Source organism: Gorilla gorilla, chromosome 1 (genome assembly GCF_029281585.2).
Source record: "Gorilla gorilla gorilla isolate KB3781 chromosome 1, NHGRI_mGorGor1-v2.1_pri, whole genome shotgun sequence".
NCBI classification, from domain to species: domain Eukaryota; kingdom Metazoa; phylum Chordata; class Mammalia; order Primates; family Hominidae; genus Gorilla; species Gorilla gorilla.
Genome location: NC_073224.2, coordinates 197,774,436 through 197,788,464, shown reverse-complemented (window position 1 = coordinate 197,788,464; position 14,029 = coordinate 197,774,436). Strand labels below are relative to the sequence as shown.

Here is a 14,029-nt window from a genome sequence, read left to right as displayed (position 1 = left end):
CACGAGTCCACGTGTCCTTTGTTCATCCCCAGGAGCCATGGGAGGAGCTTCTGGAGAAGAGGTGTGGATTGAGGAGAAAGACGGGACTAAAAATACCAGGCAGGAATTTTCCTGAAGTTTTCAAGGCCCGGGGAGTTGATTGAACCCCATCCCGAATATGAGGGAGCTGAGGCTCGGAGCAGGAATGAGGCATCCAGGATCACAGAGCTCAGAAGCCCCAGAGCCAGCCAGACCTGGCGACCCCCAGGCTGAACTCAAGGCCTCCCCAGCTTCGGAGCAAGAGCAACTATGCTCCTGACCCAGGAGTGGGGTTGGGGCAGGGAGGAGGTGAGACAGAAGGAGAGAGTGGAGGGAAGATTCAAGCAGCATGCCCTCCCAAGCCATAATCAGGGCCAACTCTGCCTGGGGTCTGCGTGAGAAGATCGGCCCTTGGCCTTCATCCTCACTCCCAAGCTCCCACTTTTCCCAGCCCCACAGGGACCATCTGGCCAGCTCCAGCTGGGAGGCCTTCCCACCCTCTCTCCATCCTGGCAGCCTGAGGAATATTAATAATAATTAATAGCCAACAAACGCCAGGCACAGTGGCTCACACCTGTAATTCCAGTACTTTAGGAGGCCATGTTGGGAGGACTGCTTGAGGCCATGAGTTTGAGACAAACCCGGGCAACATAGGGAGATCCCATCTCTATGAAAAAATTGAAAGTTAGCCAGAAGTATTGGCACTTGCCTGTAGTTCCAGCTACTCAGGAGGCTGAGACAGGAGGATCACTTGAACCTGGGGGGTTGAGGCCATAGTGAGCTGCGATCACACCACTGAACTCCAGCCTTGGCAACAGAGCAAGACTCTGTATTTAAAAATAATAATTATTATAGGCTGGGTGCGGTGACTCACACCTGTAACCCCCCGCACTTTGGGAGGTCAAGGTGGGAGGATCACTGAGGTCGGGAGTTTAAGACCAGCCTGGCCAACATGGCGAAACCCCGTCTTTACTAAATACAAAAATTAGCCAGACATGTAATCCCAGCTACTCAGGAGGCTGAGGCAAGAGAATCACTTGAACCCAGGAGGCGGAGGTTGCAGTGAGCCGAGATCGCAGCACTGCACTCCATCCTGGGCGACAAGAACAAGACCCTGTCTCAGAAAAAAAATGAAAAAAAAAAATAAAAATAATAATTATTATTATAATTATAACAGCCAATGTTTATTGAGCATTCACTCTATCCCGGGCACTATCCTACTCACTTGGCACTCATGGTAACTCATGGAGTCCTCACAACAGACCGATGAAGCAGATACTGTCATTATCACCCCACCCAGTCTAAGAAGAGTCAGGTACAGAGAGAAAAACTAAGCCCAGATCATAGACCAACCAAATGACAAGACAGGGCACTTCCCAGGACATGTGGGCCAGGGTCCATGCTCTGACCACCATATTACTGCCTTGCTCCAGCTGATGATGCCTCATGGGGACCCAGTGCAGCCTCCACATCCTTGCAGCCAACCTCAGTGCCTTTATTCAGGCTGGGAGCCATGCTGGGAATTTCTGGGAGCAGGGCCTTTCCAGAGTGGGGTCCCCCAAAGCCTTGGTCCTGGACAGCCGGGGAGGAGCAAAGTTGGAGGCCAAGGGGCTGTGCCATCTGAACTCAGCTCCTGAAGACCCGGGTGCATGCCCGAGACAGCAGCTTAGTTCTGCTCATGAGTCCTGCAATCTCCCAGACTACAGGTTCCTCCTTGCCATCACCCCACAGGCAAGGCTGGTGAAGGGCCTTTGCAATGCCTCCTGCAGTTCTCTGGGCCCCTACTTCTCACCCCTCCATCCTCACTCACTGGGGCCTTTATCACTACCTTTGGGCCAGGCCAGAACTTCCTTCCTGGTCCTGCATCCTGTGGGCCCTCCATGCCCACCGTGCCAGAGGAGCACCGCAGCTCTGATGGTGCCCCTACTCCTCCGTGGCTCCACACTGCCCCCTACCAAGTCTAACCAGAGCTCATGCACTATCTAGATCTAGACTCATCTCCCACTGCTTCCTGCAGCTACGCTGGCTTCCCACCTGCCTGCTGGAGACAGCAAAGAGAACTGCCGCTGTCTGAGTCCTGCCATGTGCCAGCCACACAGCTGTGCTGCTGCCCAGAAGCAGTAATGATATCAGCATCAACGAGCTGCTTTCTGTGGGCCTGGCGGAGCTTCTTCTTTTCCTTCTTCTTTGTTTACCATCTCCCCACTTCCTCCCAAACCCTAACCCCTGGTAACCACTATTCTACTCTACTTCTATGAGTTCAACTTTTTTAGATTCCACATTTCAGTGAGATCAAGTAGGATTTGTCTTTCTGTGCCTGGGTTATTTCACTTAGTGTAATGTCCCCCAGTTTCATCCACTTCATCACCCACGACAGGATTTTTTTCTTTTTTAAGGCTGAATAGTATTTCATTGTGTATATATATCACATTTCCTTGATCCATGCATTTGTTGATGGATACCTTGGTTGATTCTATATCTTGACTATTGTGAATCATGCTGAAATAGATATGAGACTGTAGATATTTCTTTGACATACTGATTTCGTATTTTTGGCTATATGCCCAGAAGTGGGATTGCTGGATTGTATGGCATTTCTAGTTTTAATTTTTTGAGGAAACTTCATACTATTTTCCATAATGGCTATGCTAAATTATCTTTCCACCAACAGTGTGTGAGGGTTCCATTTTCTCCACACCCTTGCCAACACTTGTTATCTTTTCTTTTTGCTAGTGTGTGTGTGTGTGTGTGTGTGTGTGTGTGTGTGTGTGTGTGTGTGTGTATTTATTTATTTATTTATTTGAGATGGGATTTTGCTATGTTGGCCAGGTCGGTCTCAAACTCCCTTGCTCATGTGATCCTCCCGTCTCAGCCTCTCAAGTAGCTAGGATTACATACAGGTGGGTGCCCCCATACCCAGCAAGCATCTTTTTTTTTCTTTCTTGACAAAAGTCCTTCTTACAGATGTGAGGTGATATCTCATCATGATTTTAATTTGCATTTCCCTGCTGATTAGTGATGTTGAGCACCTTCTCATATACCTCCTTGCCTTTTGTATGTCTTCTTTTGAAAAATGTCACCGGGCGCAGTGGCCCACCACTGTAATCCCAGCACTTTGGGAGGCCGAGGCAGGTGGATCACCTTAGGTCAGGAGCTCTAGACCAGCCTGACCAACATGGTGAAACCCCATCTCTACTAAAAATACAAAAATTAGCTGGGCATGGTGGCACATGCCTGTAATCCCAGCTAGTCGGGAGGCTGAGGCAGGTGGATCACCTTAGGTCAGGAGCTCTAGACCAGCCTGACCAACATGGTGAAACCCCATCTCTACTAAAAATACAAAAATTAGCTGGGCTTGGTGGCACATGCCTGTAATCCCAGCTACTCGGGAGGCTGAGGCAGGAGAATCGCTTGAACTCAGGAGGCGGAAGTTGCAGTGAGCCAAGATCACGCCACTGCACTGCAGCCTGGGTGGCAGAGCAAGACTCCGTCTCAAAAAAAAAAAAAAAAAAAAAAAAAGAAAGAAAAATGTCTATTCAGTTGCTTTGCCTGTTTTTAAATTGGGTTATTTGTTTTCTTGCTATTGAGTTGTTTGAATTCTGTATGTATTTTGGATATTAATCCACTAGCATATGTTTCATTTGAAATATTTTGTCTCATTCTGTAGATTCTTTTCATTCCTTACCTGTGCAGAAGCAGTTTAATTTGCTGCACTCCTTTTTGTCTATTTTTGGTTTTGTTGCCTGTGGTTTTGGGATCATAGGCGAGAAATCTTTGCCAAGACCAATGTCAAGAAGTTTTCCTCTATGTTTCCTCTAGTACATTTTTTGTTGTTGTTGTTACTTTGTTTTGTTTTGGGTTTTGGTGTTTGTTTGTTTGTTTGTTTGTTTTTGGCAGGGTCTCACTGTGTTGTGTAGGCTGGCCTCAAATTCCTGGGCTCCAGTGATCCTCTTGCCTCAAGCTTCCGAGTAGCTGGGACTACAGGCATTCACCACTGCTCCTGGCTTCTTCCAGTAGCTTTACAGTTTCAGGTCTTAAGACTTTAATCCATTTTGAGTTAATTTTTGTACATGAGGTTAGATAAGTGTCTAATTTCATTTTTATGCATGTCCCAATACCATTTATTGAAGAGACTGTCCTTTCCCCATTGTGTGATCTTGGCACTTTTGTCAAAGATCAGATTGTAAATGTGTAGATTTATTTCTGGGCTCTCTCTATTCCGTTCCATTAGTCTCATTGTCTGCTTTGTGCCAGTACTATGCTGTTCTACAGCTCTGTAGTAGATTTTGAGATCAAGTAGTGTGATGCTTCCAGCTTTTTCTTTTTTGCTCAACATTGCTTTGGCTATTTGGGGAATTTAGGATTGTTTTTCCTATTTCTGTGAAAAAATGTAATTGGAATTTTGATAGGGATTACATGGGATTGCATTAAATCTGTGGATCATTCTGGATAGTATAAACATTTTAAAAATATTAATTCTTCCAATCCATGAATATGGAATACCTTTCCATTTATTTGCATCTTGTTTAATTTCTTTCATCAATGTTTTATGTTTTTCTAGTGTATGATTCTTTTCCATCATTGGTTAAATTTATTCCTAAGATGTGTGTTGTTGTTGTTGCTGTTTAAATGGGATTGTTTTCTTGATTTCTTTTTCAGATCATTCATTGTTAATTATAGAAATGCTACTGATTTTTGTATGTTGATTTTGTAATCTGCAACTTTACTAAATTTGCTTATTAGTTCTAATAGCTTTTTAGTAGAGTCTCTAGAGTTTTCTATACATAAGATGATGTCATTTGCAAATACAGACAATTTAACTTCTTCCTTTCCAAGTTGTATGCTTTTTTATTTTTTTTCTTGCCTAATTGCTCTGGTTAGGGCTTCCAATACAGTACTATGTTGAATAAAAGTGGCAAGAATGGGCACCCTTGTCTGGTTCCTGATGTTAAAGGGATAGCTTCCAATGCTTTTGAGTATTCTCCCTTTTTCTTAGTCTAGCTAAAGATTTTGCAATTTTATTTATCTTTTCAAAAACCCAACTCTTACTTTTGTTGATCTTTTCTATTGTTTTTCTGGTTTCTATTTCAGTTATTTCTGCTCTGATCTTTTCTTTTCTTCATTAACTTTGGGCTTAGTTTGTTCTTTTTAGTTCCTTAAGGTAAAACAATAGGTTGTTTATATGAAATCTTTCTTCTTTTTTGATGTAGGCATTTATTGCTATAAATTTCCCTCTTTGAACTGCTTTTGCTGCACCCCATAAGCTTTTGTATGCTGTATTTTCATTTTCACCTGTCTCAAGATACTTTTCAATTTCCCTTTTGATTTCTTATTTGACCCAGTGGTTGTTCAAAACCAGGGGCGTTTTAAAAATTTTTCCAGCATTTTTTCATTTACTCTTCACTCAACCCTACAATATATGGATTCTTATCTTCCCCATTTTACAGATGAGAAAACTGAGGAGAGAACAGGCTAGGTAGCCTGCCTAAAGGCACATAGCTGTAAAAGACAGAGCCAGGATTTATACCCAAAGAGTCTGGCTCCAGAGTTAGGGCATTAAATGATTCTACTCTACCATACATCTCAATTAATCCCCCGCCAACCTTGGGAGGTAGGGTCTGTTATCATCCTCACTTTCAGATGAGAAACCAAGCCTCAGAGAGGGACACTCAGCTTGTAAATGACACAGTAAGGCTCAAACTCAGTCCTGTCTGCCCTCCCAAGCTCCACTCTGTCCTGACTGAACCATTCCTATGTCTTTGTGTCTGTCTGCACCATTCCCACCTTCTGCAACACTCTCTTTCTGCCTACTTCCACACTGGTTTTGAAATTCCCTGCATCCCAGTGCAAATCTCGAGGGGTGATGCAAATGCACTTGCCCTTCCCCTTTCACAAAGCCTTCCTGATCTCAACTAGAAGAGACCTTATATTTTGAATTCTGAAGCCCATGGAATCCCCCTTGAGACACTTCCCCTCCACCCCACTCCTCAAGATGGACCCTTGGGAGTTCTGCCTCCTCTTTTTTTTGTTCCCTCTACCTTTGCTAATAGGCCTCACTTCCACACCCTGCCTCCTCACCCTGTCTGAACCACTTTCAGCCTGATCCTGGTCCCCTTTTCTCTAGTTTGTTTTACCACTTATTGAATTCCTCTTACGTTTGTGTCAGGCCTGAACTGAGGGCTTTATATGCATTATTTCACCCAGCCTGGGAGGCAGGAAATATTAGTGCCCCAGTTTTATAGAGGAAGAGGTGGAGGCACAGAGAGGGAAGGTGACTTTCCAAAGATCACACAGTACTTGGAAAAGCTGTGCCTGGGACCCTGCCCTGTTTTATATCCTCATGCAATTATCCATGTGGGTCTGGAGGTCAGAGAGACTTCCCCAGGCACAGAAGCCATTACACAACAGGGTGGCCAGAGCTGTGCAAGGGTTGTGGGTGATCACAGTGCCCAGAAAGCACCAAGGTCAAGGTCACAATAGGAGCACTGAGACTCTTCCTGGGGGGTTGAGCAAGTTGTCTTGAGGAGAGGCCGTGGAACGAAAGCCTTGGACCCGGAGTAGGAGTTTGCCTGGACAGTAGTGTGGGAAGAGGGGCAGTGGAGAGGTGAGCAGCAGCAGAGGAAATGGCAAGAGGTGTGGTTTGGGATGTGGTCAGGGCTGGAGGCCACACTAGCATGGCTGGTGGGAGCCAAGTCCTTGAATACCCAAGAGTTTGGTGCCAGTCTTCTAGTGGGCCAAGTGCCTGTATTGGTCGTCCAAACCAGCTCAGACTGGCTCCCGTGCTCACATGTGGCTCAGTGAACTTAGTGACCTCAGGAGACGTGAAAGAAAAGCAAACCCACCCCACCACCTCGGTGGTTTGGAGATCCAGATCCTCTCCACGCCTCTGTGTTGTGGCAGCCCCAGGGACAATGAGCAGCTTAGCAGGGAGAGTGGGGTCCTTCGCTTAGTACATTACATCCCGAGCTTCCAGGGCAGGGTAAACTAGGGGATGAAGGAAGGAAGGAAGGCAACACCCAGAGTACTCTGGAATCTGGTTTATTAGCTGGGGGTTGGAGTGGCAGGGAAGGACAGTGTTGGGGCGAGGCCTCCAGTCACCCAGTTCCTCCCCGGGCTGCTCCTCCCGACTGGACCAGGGTAGGTTGAGCTGCTGGGAGTGGAGTATCATGGGTGGCCCTTCCTGCAGGAGAAAAGAGCTTCCCTGCTGCGGAGGGGAGGCAGGCAGTGGGCAAGCCCCCCTAGCATCCGGTACAGGCAGCGTAGGCACAGATCTCACATGTGCCCGGGTCATCAGCGATTTCCTCTGCACAACAGAGATGGAGCCTCGTGAGAACCAGCATTTCCTCGCAAGGCCCCTGCCGCCCTTGGCCCAGAGCTTGTACGTCACCACCCAGCCCCAGGAGAATCTCAGCAGGCCCGTACTCAGACCTACTGGGCTTTTTGCCCCAAACCAGGGCACGCAGACCACTCAAACCAACCAATCAAAGCAGAGATTCCACCAGAAAGAGAGGCAACTAAGACCAAATGAATGGTCTTAGTTCCCAAACCTCAGCAGTTACAACTTGGAATTGAAGTGGGCATGGAACAGACCCACCAATCAGAGCCAAGCTCCCTAGTTCCACCAGTCAGAGCTGAGCCCTTCCTCCAAATCCCACCAATCAGAGCACATCTCTTCCTCAAGTGCCACCAGAGTATTCCCGAGCCCCACCAATCAGAGAGGAAGGAGGCTGCTCACCCAGCCTCTGAAGTATCTCCTGGGCATTCGGCTCCTTGCAGAGAGGCTTGAGTTCTTCTGGAAAGTTCGGGTTGCTACAGAGGATGGGAACCACAGGTTCACCAGGGATGGGTGCAAATTTCCTGAGTTTCCCAACCCTGGGCTCCTGGGGCTCCTGGAGGTCTTTGAGCTTCTTCACTGACTCCAGAGAAAAGGAGAAATTTCCATCCTGGAAGAGAGAAGCCCAGACCATGAGGCCAGGCTGCAGCCTGCTTCCTGGCTGTGCCCCCCGTGCTGGCCCTGGTCCAGCCCAGTGGTGCTCACAGGCAGTGTTCATGGCATATGGGAGCCAGGCGATCCACTGTGGGGCACTGTGAGGGGCAGAGTTCAGGCCCCACGTCCTGGCTTGGCTCCGTGATGCTGGACACTCTGGAACCCACAAGTTCTGCATGTTGTATGGGGAATGGAGAAAATGGGTGTGAAGCTCCAGGAACACCATAGGTGCCTAATGAGTAGGAGCCAGTGTGCTGATTTTTAGGGAGAGGCAAAGGACCAGCACCCAGGCATCGTAGTTCCACGTGGCCAAGCCCAGGCTGTCCTTCCCCTGCCTGAGAGCGGTGCGGCTGATTACTGGGCCCCCAGCTCCAGCCTGCAGCCTGGTTTTGGTTTGAGAAGCAATAAAAGGCCTCCCGGAATCTGGCTTTGATAGAGATCAGGGCCCCCGCTAGGTGCCAGCTTGGCCTGTCGCCAGCATTGGCACTGGTAGGCACACCCATCTGTCAGGACCTCCACGGTGTCCATGTGGTTCCTGGGACCCACAGGGGTGCTTTGGCTGAGCACGGAACTGAGGAGTAAGGTCTGGATTTAAATCCAGCTCCTGCACTTCCCACAGCCATGTGCCCATGGCCTGTTACAGAACCTCTGTGAGGCTCAGTTTTCCCCTCTGTAAAATGGGACTAATGATCCCTTTCTTCCAGGTTGATAGTGGAACCATAGTGAGGGGCTGGGGAAGGAGCCGGCACATGGGACACTCAGTAAATTGGCCAACTCCCCGCCTTCCCCATATGGTTATTCCTCTTCCCTCCACTGGGTTTCTTTCTCCTCCAAAGTTGAAGGGAAAGGTGTGTGTGGCTGGACTGAGCAGGAGCTCCTCGAAGAAGGCCAAGCCTCGGACACACACCCTCAATCCAGCCCCAAAGAGGAGGTACTCTCTCAGGGGACCAGACCTGGGCACTAGGGGCAGGGAGCCAGCTGGGCCGGGGTAGGGACACAGGACTCACCTGCACGGTGACCCCTCCTGCCAAGGCGGCCCAGGCCCCAAGGAGGCACAGTGCGGAGAGCAGGAGGGCATTCATGGCAGCAGTGCCCGAGAGAGGGGTGGCTGTTCTGGATGCCAGGGGGAAGCGGCGGGACTTTTAAAGAGGGCAGGTTACTGAGTAACCTGGAAGCCTCTGTCAGTCTCATCTGCTCACCTGTCAGGCCTTATCAGATAAGGCTCGAGACAGCCCTAGGAGATAAGAGCCAGGCAGGGGGGGGCCCCGGCCCCTCCCTAAGCACCTACTTTGACCCACAGCCGGGCTGGGTCCTGCATTCATTCACCAACAAGGCACATTCACTCACGACTGCCCTGTGCTGGTGTGTGGGGCCGGCAGACCCTGCCCTTGAGGAGGAAGGCCCAGCCCGACAGTGAAACGCAGGGCGATTAGGGTGGGGTGATTAGGATGAGGTGGCGGGGCTGCACTGGGGGCTGAGCTCTGGAGAATGGGTGGAAGTTTTCCCAGAGAAGGGACTGAGGACAGAAGGCCATTTCATGCCAAAGGGACAGCCAGGAGGTGAGACGGGCCTGGAATATTCAGGGAAATGTGAGAAATTCCACGGGGGAGGCTGCAGGGCAAATCAGGGGCTGGGTTTGATTGCCGGGACCTCAAGGAAGCCCTCCGCACAGCCTGGGTTCCGTTCCAGCTACTGCCCAGTTGTGAGGCGTGTGAACTTGGGCCAATGCTTTCCCCTCTCTGAGTCTCTTTGTCCCTTGTGTCCCCTGTGGGAACCAAAAATAATACCTACCTCATGGGGTAGGTGTGTGATAGGCATTACTGTTTCGAGAATCAAGTGAGGTTTTAAAAACATTTAGCTCAATGCCTGGCACACAGAAGGTGCTCAGCAGAGGTCCATTCCCATATTATTTTTAGCAGCCACAGCAGCTTCTGGTCCTCCCTGGCCCCTCTGGTGACCTCCTGCCTGTCTGAGTCACAGGCTGTCCTCATTCTGTGCTGGTCCCCATCCTGTCCTGCCTGCCCTGCAGCCTCAGGGTGTCCTCGAATGAGCTCCTCCCCAATCCGCCTGCCCCCCTTGCCCCTGCAGATACAGTCCCCTTTCCGCGGATCTCACTGGGGAACTGCTTGGGTGTGCCCGCGCCCCTATAGACTCTGACCCCATTCAGACTGCGCCCTCAGCGCAGCGTGCATTCACTGTGTGCTGTTGTGAGCAGGAATCCCCAGGACACAGGAGAAAGGGTAGCCCTGGGATTGTCATCTTTCTACTCAGCCAACCTGGCCCGATGCCAGGACAGCCCTAGGGCGGGAGGTTGGGCAGGAATTCCTGGGTGGGGAGAGTCAACACTGAAGAGGGAATTGGAGAGAGCAGGGCCTGACCAGGAGGGAACTGCAGGGACAAGGCCCTCAGGGAGGGGCAGGGAGCTTCTGGCCCAGCTCCCAGGGCAGTCCTCACAGCTGCACTGGATTTCCCACCCCTTTCTGGTGAGTGTGTGTGTGTGTGTGTGTGTGTTAAGGGGGGGTGTGTCTGCGGAGATGTGTATGTCTGTGTATGCCAAGGTGTCTGTATATACCCTGATGGGTGTGTGTAGCCAAGGTGTGTTTGTATGTGTGCTTGTGCTGAAGGTGTGTGTGTGCTGAGGCATGTGTGTACACTGAGGAGTGTATGTGTATATATGCTGAGGTGTATGTGTGTGTATGCTGAGGGGTATATGTGTGTCCGTGTACACCAAGGTATCTGTGTCTGTGCAAGGAGGTGTGCATATATACATCGAGGTGTGTGTGTGTCAGTGTGTATATACACAGGCGCATGTGTGTACACCGAGGTGTGTGTGTTTGCTGGGATGTGCGTCTGCTGGGGTGTCTGCTGGGGTGTGTGTATGTGCACTGAGGTATGTGTGTGTGTATGCTCATGTGTGTATATGCACTGAGATATGTGTGTGTATGTGCACTGAGGTGTGTGTGTGTATGCTGAGCTGAGTGCATCTGCTGTGTTGTGCATGTGTGTGCCGAGGTGTGTGTATACACTGAGGTGCATGTGTGCGCTGAGGTGTGTGAGTGCTGACGTGTGTGTATACACTGAGGTGTGTATGTGTGCTGAGGTGTGTGTGTGCTGACGTGTGTGTATACACTGAGGTGTGTGTGTGTGCTGAGGTGCGTGTGTGTGCTGAGCTGTGTGTGTGCTGTGTGTGTATACACTGAGGTGTGTGTGAGTGCTGACGTGTGTGTATACACTGAGGTGCGTGTGTGTGCTGAGGTGTGTGTGTGCTGACATGTCTGTATACACTGAGGTGTGTGTGTGTGCTGACATGTGTGTATACACTGAGGTGCGTGTATGTGCTGAGGTGTGTGAGTGCTGACGTGTGTGTGCTGACGTGTGTATACACTGAGGTGTGTGTGCTGAGGTGTGTGTGTGCTGACGTGTGTGTGCGCTGACGTGTGTGTATACACTGAGGTGTGTATGTGCTGAGGTGTGTGTGTGCTGACGTGTGTGTATCCACTGAGGTGTGTCTGTGTGCTGAGGTGTGTGTGCCGAGGTGTGCGTATAAACTGAGGTACGTGTGTGCTGAGGTGTGTGTGTGCTGACGTGTATACACTGAGGTGCGTGTGTGCTGAAGTGTGTGTATACACTGAGGTGTGTGAGTGCTGACGTGTGTGTATACACTGAGGTGTGAGTGCTGACGTGTGTGTGTGCGCTGACGTGTGTGTGTGCTGACGTGTGTGTATACACTGAGGTGTGTGTGCGTGCCTGGACATGCGTGTGTGCCCACCAAGGTCAGCCACACAGTGGTCCCCTCGCTGAGTGCAGGTGGGAGTGGGCGTGGGAGTGAGTGGGGTTAGGGGAAGGAATGGGGCTGAGGGTCGGGGCGTGGGACTTGGATGCTGAGCAACAGGATGTCGGGGGATGGAGCTGGGGGAAAGGTGAGGGGCAGGAGTTTCGGAGGCTGGGGTGGGGACGAACACCGGGAGAAGTTCGGGAGTGCGGCTGAGGTCCATGCTAGACTGGAGCCGGGGCTTGCAGAGACCGGAGCGGGGTTGGGATTGGGGTCAATTCGGGCGACACTGAAGTTGGTTTGGATTAGGGTCAGGTTGAGATGGAGCTGAGGTTGGGCAGGGGTAAATTAGAGTTAGGTGTGGAGCCGAGGGCGCAGTCCAGATTGAGCTGATGTGGTGCTTGTAACTGACGTGGAGGCTGGTTTGGACTAGGTTAGGGCTCATTGGCAGGACTGGGATTGGAGTTGAGTTTGCAGCAGAGATTGGAGGTGTGACTGGGTTAGGTTTATGATGGGGGTGGGTCTGGCTTAAGTGTGACGCTACAGCTGGGTTGGGATTTGACTTTCAGTTAAGGATGGGGCTTAGGTGGGGCCACCAGGCTGAGGACCTGTTTTTTCTGACTCATTTTGGTCTTTCCCCTCCCAAGCTGTGGCAGGAATGAGGGTAAAGGGCAGGGGCTTTCATCCCTGAGCCTCTTTCTCCCACAACCCCCTGGCCAAGGCTTGCCTGCTATAAGGCAGGGATGGAATGGAGTGGGTTCAGGAGTGACATCACTCCACACTGTGGGAAAGAGGAAGTGACTCCTAGGCCATGGCCCTTAGGGTCCTCCCCTACCCAACTCCACCTCTGACCTCTACCCTGGGAACTGGGAACCAACTCCCCTTCCCTTGTTCCCCAAGCCCCTCTGCCTAGTCTGGCCCCAGCTGTGAGTTCAGGTCCCCTCCCCTCTGAACCTCCAGGGTGCTCAGGACCTCTGCAGCCTGCTCTGAAGCTGCTGGAAGTTGGATCTTGGGCTCTTCCCTGAACTCCAAGCTTCCTGCCTCCCACCCCAGCCTATACCCTGAGTCCTCAGGCCCTGGTCCCCAGCACCCCCACATCCCTCATTCTTCCATATGGGCAGAAGGAGGGTCTGAGGCTGTTTGGGTTTCCCACACTCCAAGACTGCCTTTTCTGGCAAACTCTTGCTCCTAATAGCCTTCCAGGCCATGCCACCTGTCCTGCCTGCCTCCCCCTCTGAAAACCCATCAGTGGCTGCCCAAACCCTTTGGAAGAAAGCCAGCCTCCCTTGCCTGGCATTCAGGGTTTTTGTGATCAGGCTCCTGCTGAGCTCTCCATTCAACCAGGATCCCAAAGGACTCCCTGGAGTGGACCCAGGAGGGACTTAAACCTGGGGTGCTGTGGCTTCAAGGGCTCAGGCTTCGGAGCCAGGCAGCCCTGTATTAGAATCCAGTGTCACCGGCCAGGCGTGCGGTGGCTCATGCCTGTAATCCCAACACTTTGGGAGGCAGAGGCGGGTGGATCACGAGGTCAGGAGTTCAAGACCAGCCTGGGCAACATAGTGAAACCCCGTCTCTACTAAAAATACAAAAATTAGCCAGGTATGGTGGCACATGCATGTAGTTCCAGCTACTCGGGAGGCTGAGGCAGGAGAATTGCTTGAACCCATGAGGCAGAGGTTGCAGTGAGCCAAGATCGCACCACCACACTCCAGCCTGGGCGACAGAGCAAGGAAAAATGCTCCATGACCTTTCTGAGCCTCAGTTTCTGCTCTAAAAAATGGAGACAATAACAGCTAGATTGCAAATTTCAGTTTTTCTGGAAGACTCTCCTAACTGACCCCAGCCCTGGCAAGCCCGAGTTAAGACCATTTCTACTCCTCTGAGCTCCACCAGCCTCCTACACCTTTGCCATCACAAAACTTAGCAAATTGTCTGTCTTAGCCTACTGCCCTGGGAGCTGCTTGAAAGCAGAGACTGTGTCCTACTCAACTGAGGCCCCATACTCATACAAGGCCTGGCACTTAGTAGGTACCGCTGAGTCTTTAAAGAATGAGGCAGGTTGTAATGTTTGTAATGATCATCACATTAATGACAGCAGCTAATATTTATCAAGACTCACCCTGTGCCAGGCTCTGGCCAAGTGCTTTACAAGTGTGGAAACCAGTCTTGCTCCCTAAAGCCCCGCCACCCCTCACCCACTTCCAGAAGCTGCAGAGGTTCTGCCCTGCTGTTGGGGCAGCCCTCCAGTCTCT

At 50.7% G+C, this 14,029-nt stretch overlaps 1 protein-coding gene across 1 annotated transcript; it reads right to left on the bottom strand.

Moving 5' to 3' along the window:
• Positions 1–7,040: 7,040 nt before the first annotated feature.
• GUCA2A (guanylate cyclase activator 2A) lies at positions 7,041–9,120 on the bottom strand. The gene is made up of 3 exons (XM_004025565.5): positions 9,013–9,120; positions 7,754–7,961; positions 7,041–7,321 (listed from the first exon to the last, which is right to left on the bottom strand). The coding sequence occupies exons 1-3, from the start codon at positions 9,085–9,087 to the stop codon at positions 7,257–7,259; spliced, it is 348 nt and encodes a 115-aa protein (XP_004025614.3). The 5' UTR covers positions 9,088–9,120; the 3' UTR covers positions 7,041–7,256.
• Positions 9,121–14,029: the final 4,909 nt, after the last annotated feature.

What these genes read in the sequence shown, in the direction of transcription:
- GUCA2A (XM_004025565.5), bottom strand. Translation starts at nt 9,087, where the DNA reads ATGAATGCCCTCCTGCTCTCCGCACTGTGCCTCCTTGGGGCCTGGGCC. An exon ending in CAGGAGGGGTCACCGTGCAG is followed by an intron (nt 7,962 to 9,012) that starts GTGAGTCCTGTG and finishes TCTCTCTTCCAG; the next exon opens with GATGGAAATTTCTCCTTTTC. An exon ending in GGAGATACTTCAGAGGCTGG is followed by an intron (nt 7,322 to 7,753) that starts GTGAGCAGCCTC and finishes TCTGTTGTGCAG; the next exon opens with AGGAAATCGCTGATGACCCG.